The sequence below is a fragment of the Felis catus genome, chromosome A2 (genome assembly GCF_018350175.1).
Source record: "Felis catus isolate Fca126 chromosome A2, F.catus_Fca126_mat1.0, whole genome shotgun sequence".
Taxonomy (NCBI): Eukaryota; Metazoa; Chordata; class Mammalia; order Carnivora; family Felidae; genus Felis; species Felis catus.
The window spans coordinates 139,744,771-139,770,266 of record NC_058369.1 but is presented as its reverse complement, the minus strand read 5'-3'; the positions used below and the strand labels follow the sequence as shown (position 1 = coordinate 139,770,266).

Here is a 25,496-nt window from a genome sequence, read left to right as displayed (position 1 = left end):
CAGTGTTTGAATGTGGTTGAACAAGATTCTTTCAAGCCACGTTCCTACTTACGCAGTCTAATATATAGCGTCCCCATACTTTTCCTCTGCAGATCCTCAGAAATTTGGTTCTGTATACTCCCCACAGCTCCTTTTGTTGGCTTTCCCCTCAGTGACTGCCCATACCATACACATATAATGTGTATGTTTATTGATGTAGAATGTCCGTTCAGTTGATGTGTTGGATGCATGAGGAAACCTCCCATTCGCTTCATGTGTATGGGATAGTGTATGCGATAGTGGTGAATACTGGGACCGAAAGGTTTGGCCTTTCGGGTGGCCTGGGTGGCTCAGTCGGTTCAGCATCCTACTTCAGCTCAGGTCATGATCTCACAGTACGTGAGTTTGAGCCCCACATTGGGCTCTAGGCTGTCAGCACAGAGCCCGCTTTGGATCATCTGTGCCCCTCTCTCTCTGCCTCTCTCTCTCTCAAAAATAAACATTAAAAAAACACTTGGCATTGTTTTATCCCACACAGATGGATATCTCTGTCATAGTGACGATGGGATTCTAATTAAAGTAGGAAATTGAAACTCCCCTTATTAACCATTTATTCACCCCCTGCCAAGTATTTATTTTGTAGAGGCCACATGCTATGTGGCAGCGTTAAACAGGATACACCAAGTCCCTGTCTTAAAGAAGCTTACATTCTTATGATCAAATGGGCCTTTTGAAAAAGTTAATTTCTCATTAAAATGTTTGACATTTTCATCTCCAGAATTAACATTAACATTTTTTCTTTGAAATGGATGTATTATGGAAAACTAAAATTTAATTCCCTTCCAAGAGAGATAATAGTGATTCAAGAAATTCATTTATTTATCTGTGTCAAGTGGAAGATTGGAAACGCCAAAAATTAGGGCCGGTGCAAGGTTCATCCCCACACAGCTCCACTGTTTGCAGTATCAAACGCCATGACTGCAAGATAAGGGCACGCTCTTCCTCTTTACCCTTCGTGAGTTCTTTGCTCAAAAGCCAGGCTTGTTTCAGGTCCCAGGAGAGTTGTCACGTTCCCTTAGACTGAAACCAACAATGCCATAGCAGTGATAATTTTCTGCCTTAAAAAAAAAAAAAAAAAAAAAAAAACTCTTGTACAAAACCAGCAAGTATAGAAGTCACCCAGGACATGTCACTTGGTGGTCAAAATGCACAGGCAGCACTGCCAGCCGTCCTCCAGATAGGCTCCACAGCCGTCAATAACCTGTAGGAATGGGGCCCAGTACCCCAGGGCATAAGCTGGTGAGGCAGCTCCCTGCTTGCATGACAGACTCCCAGAGCCGAGCACATCAACACCTGAACACGTGGGATTATTAGATCTGGTGTCTGTAAACTATGTATGTGGACACTCGTGTATGTCATAGACCTAGGGGTTTGTTAGTTTACAGTACTTTCTCCTTTATTTAATTCATCACTTACGTGAAATTAGACGGTCACATTTAAAGCTCCGTTTTAGTCCTATGTTAAGTTTCTTTAGCTAAACGCCATCATTTACTTTTTGGTGATTTCTACAACTTTCACATCTATTAAATTATTTCTCTATCAATGAGACATGTCATTCAAATCAACAAACTGGCTCTGATACTCTCCTATCCTTTCTCTATTAAAAACCTCACTCTCACTATTACGTATGTAGCACTTTATATCTCCAAGTATTCTAAAGCATTCTAGTCCTTTGACAAATATGCAATGCATGCTGTGTGCCAGTCTGTGAAGGGCTGGAGATAGCAGTAAAAATAAGACTTGGTTGCTGCCTTGCGTTTACACATAGCCCATTGAGACAGACGTATAGCACATGGTGCAATATTTATATAGATGTCGGTACAGAGTTCTAGGAGCAGGAACTGTAAGAGCGTCTAATTCCGCCTAGTAGGAGATAGTGTTGGCTTCCTAGCAGAAGTAATGGTTGAAATGAGTTTCAAAGGCTGACATGGATCTGGCCGGGGAAGCATACTTTGGGATAGAAGTCCAGACGGAGGGACTGACATGACCGGAAATCCCAGACTTAGAGAACCCCAACATGCAGCAGGGGACCGGGTCTTTCCATTTGCTAGGGATGGATCCTGTGAGAGTGAGCCAGGAGTTGGAGACTCCTGGAGCTGCCATGGAGGATGGTAGCTAGTGAGTTCAGTCCTTACAGCACTCTCCAAAAGTCATTTTGAAATGAAGGTCTCCCATTTCTGTAAGGAAACTTCAGTTTCAGTTCCCAGGAAGACCTACTAATAGTTAATCCTCAGGTCTAGATTTTTCTCTCCAGCTTGTGCCATCCAATACAAGCCCTTCCAGGAGTCTGATACATATTTTTATTCAGATACTATATTATGAATTTAAATGCAATCCTGACCAAAATTGTGTACCAAAATGCCTCATTGAACCAGATGAAAAGGTCATAGTGCCCAAATGAACCATTCAGAGACTATGTGCCCCAAACTGGTACCTACAGCAATATAACTGGACTGACTACTGAGTTTGGCCAAGCCAATGATTAGTCATTTAAGTCAAAAAATTAGTCAAACCAGCATGCATCCCATCATTTGTCATGAAGTAGGAGAGAGGGGAACGGCTGATTATCTGAAACTTTCACTTTGTAATGAATCTTTTTAACACCAGGAAAAGGGCCCCAGAATAAACTTACAGAGGCACTTGCCTACTTGATAATAATGAAGAATAAAGAACAGTATTGATGTCAATGCTCTTTGTGTAGCATGGGAAAAGATAGGCTAGTTTGATAATACTATTTCCAGGACATTTTGGAATGAAGGGAATTTTCGATTAATGAAACGTGCTTGTACAACTCCCAGTTTATGGAACTTATCCTGTTATGTAACTTGTATTTTGTAACTTAAGAAGATCTAATTCATCTAGAAATATCTTGGTATTTACACATTTTTTGTCAGTTTTTTTAAAGTAATCTCTACACCCAATGTGGGGCTCAAACTCATGACCCAGAGATCAAGAGTTGGATGCTCTACTGACTGAGCTAGCCAGGCACCCCTACCTTTTTTTTAAACACACAAACAAAAAAATATGGTGGCACCTGGGTGGCTCATTCGGTTAAGTGTCCAACCCTTGGTTTCTGCTCAGGTCATGATCTCATGGTTCATGGAATTGAGCCTTGCATTGGGCTCTGTGCCAACAGTGTGGAGGCTGCTTGGGATGCTCTGTCTCTCTCTCTCTCTCTCTCTCTGCCCTTCCCCTGCTTGCTTGTGTGTGCACTCTCTGTCTCTCTTTCTCTCTCAAAATTAAAAAAAAATAGTATGGGGGAAAAGTATTGAACTTCAAGAATAGGAAAGTTTTTTCAGCATTCAACAAACATTTATTAGGTACCAACTCTATGCCAATCTTTCCGTGTTATAAGCACTTTTTACATTTTCTTAACAGACATCAAAATGCTCATAAACTCTCTTGTAGACTTCCTGATAGACTAGAAAATGAAACCACCCTGCATGTCAGATTATTATTGAATATGGAAGAAAAATGACATGAATCAAATGCTTCTCTGCTCTTTGTTAAAAAAAAAAAACACATGAAAAAAGCTGCATATATAGATCAAGTCCCTTTATGAATAAACCAAGGATCTTTTTTCCTACATTGCCTTGTTTTGTTATAGTGGGGGAAAAAACCCTTCCCAGTATTCCTAAGCATTAAGGTGTATGGCACCTTAAAACATCTTAAGAATAGGGTGACATGGTGTGGGGCGCCTACGTGGCTCAGTCAGTAGCTCCTGCAACTCTTGATCTCTGGGTGGTGAGTTCAAGCACCACATTGGACATAGAGATTATTTAAAGTCTTAAGAATGGGACATGTGGGAAAGGCATAGCAGAAGAACCACTTGGTCGGTTATCCTAAGGGAGTGTGGTTCTTGAAAGAATTGATTTACATTACATATTACATTATTAGGTTTAAAAATATCTTTGGTCTTTGGAAACACAGCTTGCATTCACTTGCAAGGAAGTGTGGTAGACTAATTTGAAACAATTAATAAGCATTTCCTGTTTACTTCACAATCCTGTATTACAGTAACGATCAGGAACCCCCAGGAAGGGTAGAGGTTGTTTTCTTAGTTGTCTGCTGGAAGCAGCAAACTGCCCTTAAAGAATCAGAGATTTTATTGACAGAACAGACTGTTTTCTAGAAGGGACTGGAATAACCTAGCAGTCATGAGGACAGACTCTGAATCATGTATCCATATAGATAAGATATAAATCTAACCTTGCCATACATACCTATTGTATAAATCCAAATAACACGCTTAATCTAAACTTAGTTTCCTACCTATGTAAGCTCAGTTTCCACGTACGCAAAATAGGAAAAATAACAGCCATCTCATTAAGGTTGTTCTCAGAAGTAAATGAAATTTTAACTGATGCATTAAATTTCCCAGGGAGAACTTAAAAAATCAGATGGCTTTATAATCCGAATTCATAAAAGAATAGAAATGAGTAACCGTACCTCACAGTTCTTGAGAAATCTCATTCACTCCTCATTACACTTTTCCTGTTTATAATGTATTTGCACTTTGTTAAAAGGCCAAAATGAGTAAGTTAATAACAAACAAAATAACAGGTGATAGAAAGTTCTGGAGCTCTAGGCTTGCATTGTTTTTTTCTTTTGAAGAATAAAACTGTATTTTAGCACCATGTAGAAAGAAAAAGTGTGATGATTTGGCTTTTCCCTGCAGTTCATTTTTTTACAAGAATCACAAGCTGTATTGGTCCTAATCATGCCCTTTATTCTGATGATCAAGTCATAGTATTTTGGGAGAACATCAGAATCTTCTTATTTAAAAGCCAGGTTCACAGACTCTACCCTTCATATTACAGATGAGAAGACTGAGACAGAGGAAACCCTGACCAGCTCGGTCAGGCAGACAGAGCATAGAAGGTGCTGGCCCTTTTCCCCTCTCAGCTTCTGTGTGCTGTGTTGACAGCCAGCCCTCCGCTTCCACGTTCAGACCCAAGCCTCTATTTTTCCCCCACGAATAGTTCTGGGTCTAGCTGGGAGGCTTGATAGGTATAGGGTGGGTTGAACACTTCTGTATTTTTAACCATAAGAGACTGGTTTCAGTTTTCCCAAAATGTTGCCCTCGCTCCTATTCCAAGCCAACAAAAAATCTGCACTTAAAACTTTATAGATGCTGGTGTTTCAGGGGTCTGTTTTGTGGAACCGCATAGCATCGTTTCAGTGGGATGCCTCATATAGAGGAGGGAAGTGTTGGTGTTACTGTTTCAAATTTACCATAAATATAAAATGTGTACTTTAGTGTTTAGAAATGGGAAGTGACTGGCCATGAATTTAGTTCTGTTAAATAGATGCAGTGTTGACAAAAGAGACACTCAGTGTACAGTGAAGCATTTATATTTAGTGGGGCATTAATGTTTCTAAATATTTTGTTGCTCTCCAAAGCTACAAAATGATACTAAAGAATGCCTTATATTTATCAACTTATCAAAACCTTCAGCATTTAAAAAATATCATTTGTTATTTTATTCAATTCAACTTGGCATTTAAAAGGTACCTATTTCCTAAGGTGGTATTTTCTAGATGGTATTGCGGTTGAACTTGGTGACTCAACACTTATAAAACCGACAGCTTCCCCTGAAATAAATGAAGAAATACATACACACTGGAAATTTAGTCATTCCATATCTTAGTGCACTAAAAACTGTTGGCTTTCTTTTTTTTTTTTTTTTTTTTTTTTTTTTTCTGTTGTTCACCTATTGAGCTGAGCCTAGCTGGAGAAGAATGAAAATATATCAACTAGTTGTACCAATTCATAATCAATAAAAAGCTAAACACTTAAGCAGAAAATATATCACAGATTTGTTCCCTAGCAAAGCAGCTATTTTTGCCTTGCCATCATCATCAGAAGCCACATTCTGACAGAAATCATTTGCTCGAAGCAGCCGTGATATATACACCCTATGTGGTCTTGTGGTTCAGATTTAGGAATATCAGCCACAGAGGGTCTAAAGGCATTGTGCATTAGTATGTATTGAGACCTCATTCCAGGTGGCCAGCAGCTGGACTTTTTGAAAATAAAACTTCCAAAATAAATGTGAAGTGCTTGTTTCCAGGCAATAAGTGTTACATTTAATTGAATCATCCTCCAAAATGTTATAAATTAGGCAGAAAAGGGAGTTTGCATATTTAATATATTTGTTTTATATTTCCACTAGTCAACAGAATAATGAAATTCCTTAACTACTTCTCTTTAACTTGCATGAAGAAAGCACGGTATGTTGCTAAATCTCTTTTCACCAGCACCGCGGAGAAACAACTTTAATCCTTGTTAGAAAATTGCCGAGTCTGGGACTGACAAAGAGCTCATGCTTGTTCCATTGTTAGTGCTCCCCGGCCCCAAGAGCAGAGCCCTTTACAGCTGCGTGGATCCCGCCCGGCTCAGCTGCACTATTTAGGAGAGGAGGTTTGTCAATTTCTATTGACAATGGAGAGAGTTTTTCAGGGCCTGTAGCAGTGCTGACACAGTTGGGGATCAATGCCAGCCATTCAGACTGCACCCTCTTTCATTGCTTTGGTTTGTTAATTCAAGACTAAAGGTCCACTGAGGGGGTTCAGGGTGTTTAAGAAAGCTGATGAACTGTTTAAGAAAGCTGATGAACTGCAAGCATTTATAGCCCTGGTGTGGCAATTTCCATAGTCAGTGGCAACTCCTGGCACTGAGGGAGCTGTGTCCTTGTTGACCCTCTTGTTATTAAAAATGCACAAGTGCTGCGCTTCTCAATATTTCAACAATCTTTCATTGTCAATACCACCTTCTGAGCCCTTCAGCTTGTTGCTTGCTCTAAAGATCTTCTTAGATTGGGTTTGAAAACTTCACCTTAAACACTAGATTAGACTGATGTTCTGTTTTCCGTGCTCCTGTTGATTTGTTGAACCTTCCCAGGGCTGGAAAGCAAGTAGCAGCTTGATGGGGAGACGGGCTGCTAATATGATTTACCAGTCTACAGTCATGCACAATAAGTGTGAATAAATACAGGGGTCTCACAGAGTCAACCCTAGCCTTTCCTTTTCTTTTATTTTTGCTTTAAAAGAAATATCTCAAGAAAATGAAGTGAGTAATGCATGCCCTTACAGGAGTTGAATGAACCACAAAAAGAAAAAAAAAGACATATTTTTTTGTTAAAGTGGTAGGCTGCTGTCATGGATTGATGTAGGAAAAATGTAGAATATACACTTACTGCTTTATTCCTAAGTAGACCAAAGCAAAGAAAGAAGCAGTAATGCCATACCCATGACTTCAGTGCAGACCACAGCGCCCCTTCCTTGTCGTCCCCTGAAGGGAAAAGTGAATCGTCCACCCAATTGTTTTATAAAATTAACTTTTCCAAAATGAAAGGACATTTTCTAACATTCACACTTTACTGGACATTCACCCTTTTTGAATGCTTTTTTTCTTCGTAATGTTAAAGGGTTGGTTTTGTTTGGGGTGGGGGAAGATGCAGCCAAGCTACCTTTGACTTTTTTGTCAAGATATAAAAATGGGACCTACCATATTGCAGCACCCCAGAGAGGAACATGTCAATTCCAGCACCAGAAATAGGAAACTGCTGGAGATTTCCGTTTGGTTGTTTTGTTTGTTTGCTTATTTATTGGAGTGCGTGCATGTGTGTGCGTGCACATGTGCGTGTGTGTGTGTGTGTGTGTGTGTGTGTGTGTGTGTGTGTGTGTATTTCCTCATATACAAGAAAGAAGCAGTCCTAGTGGGTTTTTTGTTGTTAGCTTGTTCTTAGTAACAACATAAACTCTGAGCAAAAGTACTGCTTTCTCTTTATTATTTGTTTGTTTTAGCTGAAAATCTTCAAAATGCCTTGACTTGGACCAAAAAATAGGCATTTGTATCTGATAGAATTATTTTTCGTATAGAATTTTCCTTATAATTTGGTTGTCTTTAAAGCTAAGATGATGGTAAAGTAGCTTAAGCTTTTTTTACTTAAGAGTGGTTCTCTTTTTCTCTCTTTTTATAGTTAACTTCAGATCATTTGATTCCCAACTTATTTTTCTCTAAAGTTATAATTTTGGCATTGTGTTAAAGAAGTTATATTAATAATAAATTTCTGTGTTACATTAAATGCCCTTTTGATTATCACTTAATCATAAGTATCATTGATGTGTAATGGGAAAATGAGTTAAATTAATTTTAAATTGTGTAAGGATTTCTTAAAGATGCATAGGGAGTAATTTTAAGAAAGGATTTTCATTTCCCTCAAATTCATACAACTTACAATAAATATAGTAACTTTATAGTCTGACAGATTAGCTAGTATGTTATGCTAGACCATATATCATCTTTTGTTTCCCCCAACAAAAAAAATATATTATCTCTTGCAAAAGGACTATAATTTAAGAGTTACAACCATTGTGACTACATTTTAGCTTTCAAATTATCTGGAGAGTGGTGTGGAGGTGAGGGTCTTAATTTAGTGTACTCATATTCAATATCACCAATACCTGGGAGTGTTTATGTGTATTAAAATAGAATTCAAGAGGTTGAGGCTATAAATAATTTGAAATAGGGAAGTATAGGCTTTAAATACCAGTAGAAATTAATATGTCAGCTGAAGTACTGAATTCATTAGCAGTTTATTTTTTTAAGAATTTAGGAGTGTATCTTATTTTGTAAATCTTATTTCTGATACTTTTACAAAAATGTCCTGAAAATTAAGAAAGCAGTCATTAGGAAAGAGCAAAGTCGGGTACATGAATAATATTTTTTTTAGATCCTAGCCTATCTCACATTTTAAAAACCTGAAACTTCCATTCATCCATGTGATATAATATTTAGTAAATCAGTTACTCATTTTAATTACCTTATCTCATTTTATGCATGTGTGTTCAGTGTATTAAATTAATAGAAATAAGTCTGATGAAATGTGAAACTAATTCATGTTTAATTTATGCTTAAAATACCATTTCTTATACCAAATTTTGTCAGAACAAGGTTAATAAATACGAGTCCAGATGAATTTCAGACTTACTTATAACATGTGATGGTACTCTTAGAAATTGAATTTGTCATTTTAATACAGAAGAAAAATATTTTTTATGATTTTTTTCCTGTGTTTGAATACCTAAGACACATGTACCACACGTACATGATGTATTGTGTCACTATGTTTGTGTTTACAAACAAGACACAAAATCCCTTTTCTCATGAAACTCTTGTTATTTCCTAAGTGCTGAATGGGCTTTGAGATTGATTTCTTACTGTTATCTGAATGAGTAGCATTATTAATTTTCCAGTACTACCTAAACCTAGTTCTAGCGTGTAGTGCTGAATCCCTTAAAATGTCACCACTAATGGCAGATTGCCTTTAAAACACAAAAACAAAAACAAACAGGAACAAATTTCTTCTTCTATACTCGTAGACATTATACAGGAGCAGGAAATTACATTGGAGAAGAATTTCAGTTTCCCTCTCCAGAAAGTGGTAATAAACAGAGAAAAAACTATGAACCCTCCAAAAACACTTGTAAAATGAAACCAGTTCTTTCCTTTCATAATTTGGTCAACTGACATCTTTTTTATTCTTATAGACACAACAGTTCCATCCTGAATAATGTTCCTTCCTCAGGCGTCCCACCTTTATTTTCAGTGGTTTTAAAACATCTTGGCAAATACTTAACGATACTAGGTAAAGGTGTGATTGAGGATGTCTTACCATCACATCTGTAAAACGTTATTTCTAGGTATTGACTGCATGTGTCATGGCATAAATCCACTCTTTGATTTTTACATAACATACGGGCTAATTAGAAATTTCCCTTTGTAAGTAATTTACCTACTTTTTCCTGCTGTTTGGGAGTCCATTCAGTCCCATACCATGTATTTAGTGCCCGTTGTTACCTACCAATTACAAAGCAGGCCTCTAGGCCTGCAAGTGCAAAAACACGGTTTCCCTTGAATATGTTACAGCTGAAAGACTAATGTTAATTCATGTAGAGAACAGCCTAGGTCAACTTAGCAGATTTTCTAGCAAAACATAGAATTCTGTTAACAGGAAATTATAGCATTATTGACTTCAAGTGCTGATCTGTGGTCATTTCAGAGTGTTTCATTACCCCCTCATTACCGAATCTGTTACATGAATACTGCAGAGGCTGTTTTCTTTTCTGTTCTCCTCCCCTCCGCCCCCATCCTTCTTTCCAGCAATGGTACAGCAGTTCCATGAAAGTCATTTGTGTCTGGTTGGCTGATAGATTAGACCTTCAGCTTCATATTTACCAACTGAAGACGCTCATCAAGATTGTGAAGGTAAACAAAATGTGTTGAGTTGTGAATTGCCCACCAAGCTATAAAGAATAATGGCTAGATATTGACATACAAGAAAATTGTATGTGACACACCTGAGTGGATGTAAGTACTTTAAAAACATCACTCTCAGCAGTGCTATGCCACTGTTTACTTCCATTTTCAGTTAGATTATCAAGTAAATGTAAATTTTTCTGCACTAATAAATGAAAGATATTTTATCAGTAGTCAAATTTTAAGACAATGTACACAAAGCCTCTGGCACATTTACCTGGTTGTAGTAGGTCTACAGTAATTTCGTCTTCATTTTGTTAGGCATAGAAATATTTTCTCCTCCTGATACATTTGCTTCATGCTTATTAAGATCGCATATGATTATGAGGACTTTTTTTTTTTTTTGAACGTGCGCACATGCATGTACTCATGTGCAAGCTGGGGAGGGGAAGAGAGAGGGAGAGAGAATCCGAAGCAGGCTCCACACTGTCAGCATAGAGCCCACAGCCGGGCTTGATCTCACCAACCATGAGATCATAACCTGAACTGAAATCAGGAGTTGGTGCTTAACCAACTGAGCCACCCAGGTGCTCCATGAGGGCTTTGGAATTGTATTGGCCCACAGCATAAGGAGAGTGTCCGTTATTTTGTCATATCCTGACACAAAAGTAACACTGTCACTGCCTAACTTCTTTAGAAGCATGCCCCATCTGACATGTAAGAGATGATCAGTTTGAGTGTTGGGAACATCCCAACCAACAACAGGTGTCACATCCCTTAAGGCCATTTTGTCTTTTGCTCTTCAAAAGGAAAGGTAATAACACAAGTATTATATTTATTGAGTATATTTATTTATTTACATAACGTGATTTTATTAATATATATAATTATTTAACATGATTTTTCACGCTCCATAATTCTAATGGAAACACAAAATTTGCTCCAAGTGTAACTTTTTCCTAAAATTGAGACAAATCCTACTTAATGACTAAAAACATAACTCTAAGCTATTGAGAATCAGCTGTTCTTTTGAAAAGATGACCTTCCATTTTAGTGCCATTTGTCAAATGCAATATATATATATATATATATATATATATATATATGTATATATTTGTGTGTGTGTATATAGGCACAAATATGTATGTTTATATTTATGTGTATGTATGTGCATATGCGACACACAGTAGTTCTCAAAGTGTCATTTCTGACTTATATCAGCATCACCTGGGAACTCATCAGGCATACACATTATTGGGCCCTACCCCAGACCTGCTGAGTCAGAAATTCTGATTCTGGAGCCCAGCAGTTTATATATTAACAAGTCCTCCAGGTGATTCCGATGTTAAAGTTTGAGAGGAACTATTGCATTACATCATTAAGTTTTAACCACATTAAAATATTTTCCATCATTCTCTAGGTTCCTGTAGTCTAATTAGAATACAAATTATTTTGTGCCATAGACACACAGGTTATCACAAATTAGAAAGACCCATAAATAGGAAAGTTCTGTTCTAAAGTGAGAAATTGGCAAATCTACCGGAACATAGAACCAGACCTATAATGTCACAGTAATAGCAATCATGATTAGTCATAAAGAACAAGTAAAATTATAGCCGCCCACTAATTTTTAATACCTCTGAACATGACATTTCAATGGAAAAAAATAACTTTGGTCCAGAACACTTCTTACCAGGTGTTATTTGTTTTACAAAGAAACCGAAAGTGCACAATAATACGTTCATATTTGCCTTCGATTCTGCAATGTTTCTTTCTTGTTCTATTAACGTGACTTGGAGAGCTTTCAAATGAAGTTTGTTTTTCATAAAAGAGAATCAGAATCTGTGTATACCTTCTACATATATGTGTATGTTGAGGTTGCAGTCTGTACTGTGAGTAATATTGGGATTAGCTGCTTACCTTACAATCAGTCATATTTTTAAGTTAACATCTATTGCATTCAAGATGTCAGAAATTACGTATTCAGCGGATTGGCATTTTTGGCTGGATTGTTAAGCTCTCTACTTTGTTTTTAGAATAAAAATCTCTATTAGCCCATCATCTTTCAAAGTTCTTCCTCTTCTCATATTCACACGTCATTACAATTAAAGATCAAACAGCGGTGAATATTTTAGCAGAATAAAATGATAATGTCACGAATTATGCGGTGGCATTTCCATTGTACTCTACACCAATCAATTTATCTTAGTTTAACATATTCTTCATTATGGCTACCAACAGTCAAGACTGATAAATATGGAAATAAATTTCATGAATATATTTGACTTTCCATGCTTTGTTTTTCACGAGCAGGTCCCCAGACTCAGCCAATGCTTTCTTTGGCTGATACATTTAATCAAATTGTAGAGCTTTATGTAATAATTAAAAATTCTTATTTTCACAAAGAAAATCAGGATGAATTAATAATTTAATGTTTTGATTGTTTCCTACTTTGAGTATAAACAGACTTTAACCAGTTTCGTAGATAGATTCATAATTCTTCAGAACCTATATGGTTATATTTGTAATGTTCATTTTTCAGTGAATTTAAGAAGCTATTAAATAGCACATGTATACAGGGGTGCCTGGGTGGCTCAGTCGGTTAAGTGTCCAACTCTGGCTTTTGGCTCAGGTCATGATCTTACAGTCATGAGATCGAGTCCCATGTCAGGCTCCACAGCATGGAGCCTGCTTAAGATTCTCTCTCCCTCTCCCTCTCCCTCTCCCTCTGCTGCTCCCCTGTCCACTTGCATGCCTGCACACACTCTCTCTCTAAAATAAAAAATAATAATAAGTATAAAAGCACATGTATACAATTGTGACGGCCCCTGAGTAGGCTTTCCTTCCGTCCACATCTCCCGGTGCTAGCCAGCATGTTACTACAGAGTAGTGCATTCTACCAAGGAGCCAAACTGCTAGTTGTTTGGTTTTTTTACTCTACAGGCATAGTCATTCTTCTCTGCCCACTGGAGACCCAGATGCCACCAAGATGTATATTACAGCCAACCTTGGCCCACAAAGACACTTAGATACTAATCAGTTCATTCATGTCACTCGCTGAGAAAAAAACAAATTCCACTAACAGATTCACAGAGAGTTTAGGGCTATGAAATTATTCGCAGTTTTAACATCGGAATGATTTATTGAAGGAGGGAGAGAAACAGAATCCTCAATCAAAGTGGCGGATGGATTTGTGTTCTCCCGAGTGGCCCTATGACATTTAAAAGCAGTTAACGTAGATCAGCTGCTCTTACTAGGAGACAGGAAGACAAGTGAACAGCACCCCATGGCAGGCCCTTGTCTTACATAAGAACTAAGCAGACCTTCATTGCCAGCCACAGAGGATGTCCAAGGGCCAATAATATTTTATGAATTCTAAAGAGAGAGAGAGAGATCACAAGGATACCTGTCCTGCAGTTCCCCTAACTACCTGTTGCTTGGTGATAAAATAAGGCAGTAGAGTCTTAATTACACATAAATTAGAAAGCCTTCAGGACTGCAGATCTACAACACAAATCTGTCCTGGCGAACTTACTGACAATTAAGCCAAGTCTAAGAAAAGTCAATTCTAATAAAACAAAAAAGCAGGACTTATAAACTCAGTATATAATTGTTAACGGAACAATATTTCATATCAGATGCATTATGCAATGTTTCATGTCAGGCACATGAGTAATTTGTGTACTTGACATAGTTTTAATCAAACTATTAAACAGTTACAGTCTTGAACACAAATCTCTGGGGTAATACTACTGTGTATATTAGTTACCAGATTTTCTGGATAAAACTTACCCTTCAGAGCCATTCCCATGTGTTTTGGTGCAAATTACCAGAGGTTTTGGTGTAAGAGAGTGCCACCTTAGTAATAATGAGATTAACACCTTAGAAAGAGAATATGAGGATAGTGGGGTGTAAGTATCTTAAAATATTAAAATGTAAGTAAAAATAGTTTTGATCATTTAAGAAACCACTCTCTGAATCAAATTTTTTTTTTTTTTAAATTTTTTTTTTTTTTCAACGTTTATTTATTTTTGGGACAGAGAGAGCCAGAGCATGAACGGGGGAGGGGCAGAGAGAGAGAGAGGGAGACACAGAATCGGAAACAGGCTCCAGGCTCTGAGCCATCAGCCCAGAGCCTGACGCGGGGCTCGAACTCACGGACCGCGAGATGGTGACCTGGCTGAAGTCGGACGCTTAACCGACTGCGCCACCCAGGCGCCCCTCTGAATCAAATTTTTATGGGCTGTTAAGATACCTCTGATACTGCACAGCATTCCTCACAGTTCAGTTTATTTTTGGACAGGTGGTAGACTTTTCAAATATGAATTTTACTTATAACAAGTAATGATCCAAATGAGAAAAAAAATTATTATTCACCCTCCATACTTGCTTTTGGCATATCACTTCTGAAACTTGTAATGATACTGTGGGGCATACATCAGATTAAAAAAGACAGGAAAATAAAATGTGAAAATACCAATGGCCCCCCACAACCTTGTAATGATTTTGCTCCTTCCCCGAAATCTGTTAGTAAACCAGGTGTGTATATCAAGGGGATTAAGGTGCTATTCATCAGCATTTCCTACCTGATATGAATAAGTACCTTCAATGAAACTGTGTGAATATTAAAAGTTTCCTTCCATATACTCTGTTGAACGAAATCAAGCATGCCTTCATGTTAATTTCCAGCTATTGGAGTTGTAATATTGGGCCAGAAAGTACAACATTCCTTCTTACTTGACTTTTTTCATCTATTAAGTGTAAAGCAGACAACAACAAAAGTACCTACTAGAAACATTTAGAACAATGGTGGCATGTTGATACTGATACTTGAGGCCAGTCCATTAAAATCTGAATGTTTAATATTCTAAATCTAACACAGGACAGTAAACAAAATCTGGAAAGATATTTAGCATTAAAAACAGCCTTAGAAGTGACTCTACACAATGGGATATCTTCATTTGTGTTTTGTTTCCACACTGAACTAATTCTAGATTTTTCCCACAATTTAAAAAAAAAAAAAACAGTAATAAAATTCCAGTCCTGTTTAGTCTCAGAAAAAAATCTTATATGAGGAAAATTGCACATAAGGGGATCAGTGAAATAAGCGACGCTTTCTAGGTGACATATCTTAAGTGCCACAGAACCCAGAATTCTGTTGTTCCTGTCATTGTTCTTGGGATCCATGTTATAAACATTAACATGACGTTTGTTCTATTTTTGACATATAATACATCAAATAATGGGCTTTTCACAGAAAATATAAATACATGTTGTATTTATCATCTGTGGAAGCTTTCTACCAGAATTTTGACACTTCACATTCCAAGGGAATTTCAAAAGGAAACGGCAGAATTCATCCAGACTTCTGGGTGTACACAAATTTTTAACCGGTGGTACATATAAATAAATGTTGTAATTCACAAATGCTGAAAATGCAAACTTCTTTTACTGATAATAGGATTAATTATCTCCCTCCACACTTCCCCCCAAAAGCTAATACATTGCATAAAATGTGTTTTTCAGTATTAAAGGAAAGACATGTCAACTGAAAAACTAAGAATTCCTTCATTTAAAAATGTACATAAGTGCCTATCATTTTACCTTGTCGCAAGCTATTCAAATAGTAAAGTCTGTGCCATTAGCAATATTTTCACTTGTCATCTGTCAGAACATTTTGATCTATTCAGAGTGATTCTGCTTTGAAAAGCAGGATCCGAGGTCTCATTTCTTTTTCTCCCCAGAAATATACCAACAGGTTGACTGACATGGGCAGCTACAATCTGAGTCCATTAGTGAACTGTCCCACATTATTTTTGAAATGCTAACTGAGGATACATACGGACGTCCATCCGTACAATTCGTGAGCTATCTAAGCAAAGTCTTTCTTCTTCTTCCAGAAAACCTATAGGGACTTCCGACTTCAGGGTGTGTTAGAAGGCACACTGAACAGTAAGACCTACGATACTCTGCACAGACGTTTAACAGTCGAGGAGGCTACAGCCTCCGTCTCGGAAGGAGGAGGACTTCAGGGCATCACCATGAAAGACAGTGATGAAGAAGAAGGCTAATAACTCCCAGCTCTGTGGGAGGAAGGAGGACCTTGACATTATTTTGTACGCTGTCCTTGTAATTACATTGATTGGTTGGACCAAATAAAAAATGCTTGTATTTCACTCCGCATTGTAAAGAGTGAACCTGGAAGCAGAGTTAAAGGGGAAAATGGCAAGTTTCTTGGTTTGGGGGGATTTTTAAAGATGAGTCTCTTTTGTGTAGTTTGACCTAAAATGAGCTTTGGCTTTGTGATTGGAACATAACTTTTTGGTTTTTTTGGAAGATTTGACTTTTCCGTCCATAATTACATCAAAGTAGTGTCCTGTGTGTGAAATGAGATATGTATTTCTCATAATGTGACATTGTGAGAAGAAGCTACTTGGATCACTGTGCCAGCTCTATCGTGCCCTTGTTAAAGTGGTGTGTATTTAATAGTTTATCATTTATGTGTGAGGGTTTTTTTTTTTTTTGTAGTTAACTCGCCATTGTTGTGATGTGTGTAAAAACTTTAACCTCTGTTCTTAGTATTCTGAGTTCATCTGCAGGCTTCAAGGACTGCCAAACCCAAATATAGACTAGATTATCCATCAGCTTGTGTCTTGTTTTATTCTGAACATTCCTTCTTTCAAGTGTAAGAAAAAATCCCAAAGTGTAAGGTAGTAAATGTGCTGCCTTCAACATACCCTATTCTCCTACTTCTAAGTGTAACAGCTTGCAGGCAATAAAAATCTCTTTGGTCGAAACCACTCCTGTATTTATTAGACTTGTGTAAATTAAATGCAGTAAAAAAAAATGTTTGCAGTATTATAAAAACCCCAACAATTTGTCTCTGTGTTTTTGTGTTTTTGTTTACAATCAAATGAGTAAAAGATATCAACAGTGCTTTTGCACCTGGAAGGCACACACATTTGTTAAAAGAGTAAGTTACTCCGACAGTCTATTTCCATAGCAAAGGTAATGTTGACTACATACTCATGTGTGTTATTAACGTTAGCAGTGTTAACTAACGAAGAGTAATATAGGAATGCTGGTAATTTAACTAGCAATTGACAGGTTAGTTAACTATTATATCTTCTTCCAAAATATTTTCTTGCTATAATTTTGAAAAATAATAGTGTTATACTTTGTAATTTCTCTGTGAGTTTTGTGTATTTTTTCCTAAAATTCATATTGTGCTACTACATCCATTCATAAATAATCTTTAAAGGAGGTAAGTTAATGCAGAATAAGCAGAGGTATCCCTGAATTTATGTAAACTGTAGTTCTGGAATTTTGGAAGTGAAACCGACTTCTTAGACCTCCAAATTCATTCTCCTGTGTTGTTATAAATGGTGTCTCAGTAGCTGGACTAGCCCACAAAAATCCATTTAATTCAGTTATTATATACTACTGGTTTGGGCTCAAATCTGGGCCCTGGGGGTAAGACACCCTACGATACAGGACAAACATGAAAGTAGATGTCTTCCCCTTTCCTGGATTAGAAACTAACTCTACCAACTCGGTGTTGTGGAAAGTCAGTTTTTCGTGAAATGTTCTCTTTCCCTGTCTTCACCTTCACATCCAGTATCATCCTCTCTTTGGGCCCCTAGGTGTCCAGTTGTGCCACCCTAAACTCCTCGGTGGTATCCTCTCCACGGTTGCTGCCGCACAGCTCAAATGGCTGGCTACTTGCAAATTACCCACCCTTGTTTTCTTCTAAATGTCTGTGTCTTTGATTCAGCTCATCTCTAAGTAATTGGCCCATATTGTCCTGAAGTATGAATGATGGATGACTGATCCCTTCGCCCCCCTCCAGCCCTATGAAAGGAAATATCTAGCTGATCCAATTCAGAAATGCAGGGGAAAGCCCTTGGGGCCCAGCGGATCTTCCTGCTGATCTAGTTCACCTGCCTGCTGGCTCTCTTGGCTGGTCAGCCTCTTCCAGCTTCTCTCTAGATTTGCGGGTTCTCTGCGCCTTCCCTTCTGTACTCAGGAGATTTCTAAAAGCTCTACTCCCCACTCCAACCTTCAGTGGCTTCCACAGGGAGAACAGCAGAGCCAAAGGCAGGTAGTGGGGGTGCTCAGAAGTTTATGATGACTATGTGGACTAACCTTTTAGCCACAAAGAGGCATAGAAGAGAAATCTATAAAGTAACTGAAAGAGAATGAAATCCCACTTTTGGGTTTTTGCCCAGAAATTCTCTCCAACATAACTGCAAATTGCTTGAGACGACTTAATAATTGTTCATCGGTGTGTGTAACTGTTAGGGTGAATACCCAAGCATCTGTCTATTAAAGGAAGCCAAGTGTTACTATTTTTTAAAAAAAGTATTATTTCATTTAAAGGAATTTAATTGAAAGACGAACAAGTTTTAACAAAATTTTTGAAGTGAAAATCATTTTTAACTCAAAGAAATAGTCCTATCCTCCTAAATGGTTTTGGGCAAGGGCCAAAAAGTGCGTTTTGGGGGCAGTTTGGTGAGTGTTGCAGGAGAAAATAACTAATGCAGTCCAATATCCAGCTGGAATGAATCTGTTAAATAGCACGTCTAAAAGGAAAGTTTCTCCGAACGCAAGGAGAAAAAAATAATAATGCCTTTTCCCGGAAAGGGAAAGAACCACACAGAGCTTAACGTAAACCTCTCAGCTCCAGCTGTGGGTCGTCCTTGCATTCACGGGTTTTTCCACCTGAATTCCCCTTAGTTCTTGTTCATTGTCCCTCGCTCTGCAGAAAGGACTTCCTGCTACTTTTGCAGTAAGCGCCCCTGCAAAGTGTCTCGGGGCATCCACCCCGCCCCCCACGGTCATAGCCCGGCCTGGCCTAGCGCCGCCCTCCTTCGCCCGCGAAGAGTTCGGGTCCCTGAGCTCTGGGAAGGTGCGCTTGGTGGGAAGGAGGTCACTCGGCCATCGCTGCTCATGGAGCCCCTCCCTGCTGCGACCTCCTGCAGTCCGAGAGGCGCGCGCCCCCAACCCTCCCTGCCCGCTCCCTGCAAACGCGCGGAGACGCGGGGTCAGCGCCCGGCGTGCGGGACTAGGGCGCTGGCGGTCGGCAGGATCCCCGCAAGCCGGAGCTCACAGCCTGCCTTCCCATCCCCTCCCGCCTGGCGTTTGGTAGAAAGACCTGAGCGTGGAGATTCGAGCATGAGCCTGGTCGCTTTTATTTTTTACTCCCCAAACAGAAAATGGAAATTTCCCGGTCCGGGTCCCTAAAGGGAGGTGATAGATCGATGTTCCTGAGAGATGTTCACGCGCCGCTGGTGGCGGGGTAAACACTCGCCCAAAGAGCAAGCAGATCGGCCCCCGCGCGCTCTGCGCCTCTGCCTTCGCCGCAAGGCCCAGCCCCCACCGACTGCCCTCGACCCATCCCACCCCCGTTAGTTTTGCGCGGAATTGGAGGCCTGGTCTGTGGGAGTTCGGGAAGACCGTGTTCGTCCTATCCTTACATGGGGTCCTCCTAACTCACCCCCCTGCCCCAGTGCTATGCGGCGAGCGCGGTGGAGAGCGGGTCTCCTTTCCCCCTTCAAACTGCTCGCTGGACGGGCAGGAACCTTCGGGGAAAGCGGACGTCTGAGTTGGCTCCAGTACTTTGCTGCAGACGGAGTCGAGCCCAGGGGCCTGGGCAGCCGGGCGGAGGCGAAGAGGAGCTGAGACCCCGCAGTGCCCGAAGCGCGCGGCTGGCAGTTGCCCCCCCTTCCCCTTCCAAGGGTGAGGCTTTCCCCCAGCGTTGACTGAAGGATGGGGTGCAGAGATGCCTTAATCTGCTCTTCTCTGTGACACTGAAGAAAGATACTTAGAGGAGTAGAAGCGGATAGACACTGAGCGCAAAGCGCTGAGCCTGCGTTCCAGAAGTCACGACCGACAGTCAGTCGCGCCCTTTGTCCGTGTGCAAGATGTGATTGTTTTAAGGGAATAGGCAGTGGAGTGTGAGAGTGTAGCGCCGAGAAGAGAAGAAGAACTCGATGTGGTTCCCAAATGAAGACCCCTGATTTAATACCAAGAAACAGGTGCACAGGACACCGCTTGGAGATCGTAGTAAGCAAGGCCTTGGGGCCAGAGAAGCCTGGGTTTGAGTCTTTTGAGTCCTAACAGCTACGCCTCTTCCCCGCGTCTGAGCTCTGTGTCCTTGGGCAAGTTACTGAACCTCACTGTAAAATGAGGACTTAATAAGGCAGGTGGTTGTAAGAATTAGAGACGGGTAATAAGTTGTGGCCAATACTAACTAGTTCTTTGTGAGGAATGGATTCAAAAGAAATCGTGGCAGTCCTGCCTCTGCCAATGCGCACCACCATTCTCCAGCCATTGTCCCCGCGGTGGTTTCAGGGTCCTTCTGCATCACAGCCAGCTCAGCGGATCTTCAGCCTCGCCCCCGGCGTGTCAGTGGACTGGAGGGTTCCGGGGTTATATATAGGGCCAGCCTAGTGGGAGGAGAGGAGAAGACGGGGAGGGGCAAACCTTGTCGGGTCTCCAGAAAGGGCCGGCTTCGCCTGGAGCAGCCCCCGGAGCGGCCGGAGGGAGGGGAGGCAGCTGGAGACGTGCCTTTGGGGGATGGAGTTGGTCAGAGGCTCAGAAACCAGACAGGTGTGATCCCGGGGTGCTAGACCACAAGTGAGGAATCTCAGACCTCGGCCTCTGCCCAGTAGGTTCTAAGTGCAAGAGAATTTAAGGGGCAAATTGGTGTTCATTAATGTTTTCCAAAGTTTAAGGAGGCCTAGAATGGCGTCCTGCGTCTCAGACCAGAGATGCGCACACAGTAAGCGCTTGGAAAATTCGAAGCGGAACCGAAAGAGAAGCAGAGGAGGCCGCAAACCGCCCCAGCGCGCCCCACGGAAGTCGAGCGAAAACGGCTGACACTGAGGGCAACAGTCAGCACCGAGTCCTGGCCCAGAGTGCGGAACTGCCAGCCCTTGTAGGCTGTCGTGAAAACGCCAATAACTGGGAGGCCCAGCGTGGGCCGAGGGCAAGCCCCAGGGGCTCATCCCAGCGTGTCCGTGGCGAGGGAGACACGTGCCCTGGTGATGCTGCGGCCAGGCACTCGGCGGCCTTGGAGACGAAGACACTCACCACTTAGCAAAGGGGAAGATACCCCCCCTGCTTTGGGCTGGGACTAGAGCTACTTTTATAACTGGAGGGATGTTCCCCACCTTCATCATTCCTGTAAGGTAGCCTGCCTGCAGCTATTGGGTTCCAGATAGAGGAAGCAGAATGCCACAGATGCCTTTAACTCCCAGGACTTCATAACTTTACATCAAAAGTGACTGTATTTATGTGCTTATTTGTGGGTGATTGTTAAAATTTAGCAAATAGGGGCACCTGGCTGGCTCAGTCCGTTAAAGGGCGGGAGGAGGGGGGGGAGGGTTGATTTCAACTCAGGTCATGAATGTAAGGTTTGTGGGATCCAGCCCAGGAAGCAGGGTCCAAGCTGAGAGCACCAAGCCTGTCTGGGATTCTCTCTCTCCCTCTCTTCCTGCTCCTCCCCTGCTCACTCTCATTTTCTCTCTCTCTCTCAGAATAAATAAACTTAAAAAAATTTTTATATGAAATTTAGTAAATAAACATATTCTAGACATATTCGTCTAAAATCTTTTTCCATCCCGAGGCGTCTAGGTGGCTCAGTTGGTTGAGCACCTCACTCCGGTTCAAGTCATGATCTTGTGGTTCTTGAGTCAGAGCCCCACATTGGACTGGCTGCTCTCAGCACAGAGCCAGCTTGGGATCCTGTATCTACCCCTCCCCCCGCCCCCACTCTCCCCTGCTTGGGTGTGCTCTCTCTCTCAAAAATAAATAAAACACTAAAAGATATTTTTAAAAAATCAATAAAATAAAATCTTTGGCCATCCCTAGGATCAGTGGTTCTCAAGTCAGAGAGGAAGTGAAGAGTTTATTTTGAATTCAAGAATCATCAGGCAGAGGAGTTACCCTTTCCTGGGCTCAGACACAGACTTGTTTCTGGGTCCCCTACACACAATTTGTACCTTTGAAAAAATTAAGTGGTGTGTCAAATCTTTTCTGCTTCAAATCAATTCTGACTTGCCTCTTAACACTGCTTCCTTGCTAACAGCCAACCAACAAGTAACACCTCTCGTGGATGTGATTGGTGGAAAGAAACATTTAAATGCTGAAACTTTTTAGGGCATTTCTCTAAAATGCCAAGGAAACACAACGAATTGTAACTTTGGAAGGAGATACTGCTAGGGAGGTAGAAAAAGTTTCATTAAAGAGGGGTTATATAGTAAAAGGTCAGAACCCAGCAGGACTGTACTTCAAAAACTGGAAAGTGAAACGTGGAGAGATGGGGGTAGCAGCTGATTGTGGCAAGAGAGAGCTTTGACAGGTTCCCCCCCCCCCCCAGAGCCGGGTAATAATTTTTTAAAACACACTTCAAAGTTGCTGTATTAAAGAATCTCATTTGTTGTCATTTGTTCAAACTGCCCAGGCTTTTTTGTTGTTGTTGTTATATTGTATGATTGCTGGGTGTATTCTTTCATATAATTAGGATAGTCTATCAAAAAGTTGATTAATTTTAGAAATGCATAAGTGCTTCTAAACAGATGAAATCTGCTTTAATCAAACTGGGATTTTTGAAAAGCTTTTGTGAAAGGTTAATTCATCATTCTACAGAAGAAAGTGTCCCCTGGAGACCTTAGGACTGAATGTGGGAGAGCAGGCCCCCAAGGATAAGGAAAATCCTCAAGGTTGTGAAAAATAATTTAGCAAATGTGATTCTTTACGTGCATTTTAACATGTCCATGTATTTAACCAGAAATAAAATCGTTGAGCCGAAGGGGTGTTTTTTAAATACAGATTTTCTGAAAAATATTTTGGAAAAGTTTGTAGCCTAACTTTTTAACAAGGTGGTAGATAGCTTTTCATATGTAAAGTAGTTTTATTTTAAAATCTCTTTTCAGTCTCCAAGCCTCCCAAGAATGAAATAGGCTTTGATTTAGTCCCATTTCACAGAAAAACAATCCAAGGCAAAGGGTAACTGCCACCATCTGTTGTGGTTAACAAGGGGTCCACTAGCTGTGTGGCCTTCCCCAGATGAAGGCACTCTGCTTTAGGAGGCCAAAGCAAAGCAGGAAACTGGCATCATTTAATCCGGCCCTCAAAATGTGTGGGACAAATTGGTGATAGAAGTACACACGAAAAACTGTCTTAGAAAGGGGGAAAGGTTGTTGTCCATTTCAATGGACAATTGAAGAATCCAGCTTTAAAATGATAGTAAGTGGGGAGGGGTGCCTGAGTGGCTCAGTCCGTTAAGTATCCAACTTTGGCTCAGGTCATGATCTAGATATTGGTGGGTTCAAGCCCAGCATCAGGCTCTGTACTGACAGCGCAGAGCCTGATTGGGATTCTCTCTCCCTCTCTGTCTGCCCCTCCCCTGCTCGTGCTCTGCCTCTTTCTCAAAATAAGTAAATAAACATGAAAACAAAATGGAAGGATAGTAAGAAACACGAAGGAAAGGGGATTATAATGGCTAGTTTTGCATGCGGGTTTTGCAGAGGTAAGAGAAGCTGGAAGAACGGAAAGATGCAGGAGAAGGAGGAGGGGGGAAATGGTCTTTCCCGTTTGTGATTTACAGTTACCACCACCCCCACGTCTAAACAATGAGGGAAGGGCTCCGATGCCCACTCGCGGCTGGACGCGAGGCGCATTGGCAGAGAGGGAGCGCGAGACCAAAGGCCACTAACACCAGTGCGGCCATCGTGGCTAACATAAGAGGACGCTGGGGTCCCACAGATCTTGCGGCTGGATTTGCCCCTGTCCCGCATTTGATTCCACATCATTAGGATGAATCATTAGGAAAATGTTTCAAGTAGGGCTCCGGATTTGGAACTTACTAGTGGTATCCAAGTTCAAATTCAGAAAAGAAAGAAAAAACACGAATCCTAGAAAGGCAACGACAGCAATCACGTGCACTTCGTAGCTGCCGCCTTTCCCTTTTCCATCTTATCTGTGAATCGGCCGGTTGGAGCCCTCTCGACAGAGAAGGCATTCTGTCAGTAGATGTTGGGGCCTTCACTTATCTAGAGAAATAATAAATTGGAATGTTCTGCTAATATTAAAGGCTAATGATTTTCCTCTTCAAATAAAACGTCGATATCTGCCAAATAAAAGGGGAAGAGATCCTTTGGAAAGTAAGGAACCCCAATTATTATCATGCCTGCTGCCTTTTGAACGCAGCATATGCTCTTAATTTTTAAAATTGTTTTGCTTTCCGTAAGAACTCTAAATCAGCGTCATTAAAGCCAATTTCTCCTTCTTTCCCTTTTTTCTCCCTCTCCGCCTCTTCTTTCAACAGTGGTGTGAAAGTTCAGTTATTCTCCGTCATGAGTATAAAGCTTTGGAAATCAGCTCATGTGCCAACACCGGGAACTTTTCCAGGCCCACGGTGCGAAAATGGAATATGTGCTGTGGAATTATTATTTTTGTCCTTTAGGTTTACATCTACGCCTTTGTATTATGTAAATTTATGAGAAGCTGTGAATCACAGGGTTAGGTAGAGGAGGGGTTTCTTCCCCCTCCACAGGCAGCGGGAACCGACCCCATTCAGTCTTTGAATGATGCACAGCCTTCTTATCCTTCCGTGGTTTTTTGTTTGTTTGTTTGTTTTGTGTTGTGTTGTGTTGTGTTGTTTTTTTTTTTTACCCAGACCCAGCTTCTCTCCCCACCGTCGACCCCGCGGGCCTGCAGGGGCTCAGGGCTGACACCCAGGCCCCAGGAGCCTCGGCAGACACGTTGGTGACAGCAGCCGGCCGGCCCCACGAGGTCGCCGGGGGCCGCGGGATGCTGTTCCCCTGTTGCCAGCGTCAGCACTGACGCGGGGCGCTGAACGCTTCGCGCTCTTTCCAGTACCCTCGTCCCCTGTGAGTCTAATTGGAAGCTATGAGGGCGGACCCACTGTCAGCGAAAGTCAAAGAGTTAACAACTCAAAGAGGACACAGAGGGAAGAGAAAAAGAAAAAAAGGCTTCCAAACTAATTCAAACTAAGACGGCAGTAATTTTACTTCACATCGTAAAAGTTGGAGAGATTCCTTAAAGCCTGGGATTCACAGTTCAACTTTTGAAACATGTGCAATGCCTACAGGATCAGGTCTGAGAGAGGCCTAAGGTGGTGGGGGCGGGTGTCGCAGAAGAACGTCCACCTCCACCAAGAGAGGGG

General features: G+C 40.9%; 1 protein-coding gene across 21 annotated transcripts in view; it reads left to right on the top strand.

Annotated features, from left to right (window-relative positions):
• The window catches only part of CADPS2 (calcium dependent secretion activator 2), a 540,930-nt gene extending 523,747 nt beyond the window's left edge, over positions 1–17,183 (top strand). For 20 of the 21 annotated variants that reach the window (XM_045052688.1, XM_045052669.1, XM_045052666.1 and 17 more), the window contains 2 exons: positions 10,208–10,312; positions 16,204–17,183. In XM_045052688.1, the coding sequence (XP_044908623.1) occupies positions 10,208–10,312; positions 16,204–16,374 (276 nt within the window). In that variant the 3' untranslated portion in view covers positions 16,375–17,183. The remainder of the gene's footprint in view (positions 1–10,207; positions 10,313–16,203) is intronic. The other variant, XM_045052676.1, reaches the window with a different exon arrangement.
• The last annotated feature ends 8,313 nt before the right edge of the window (positions 17,184–25,496 follow it).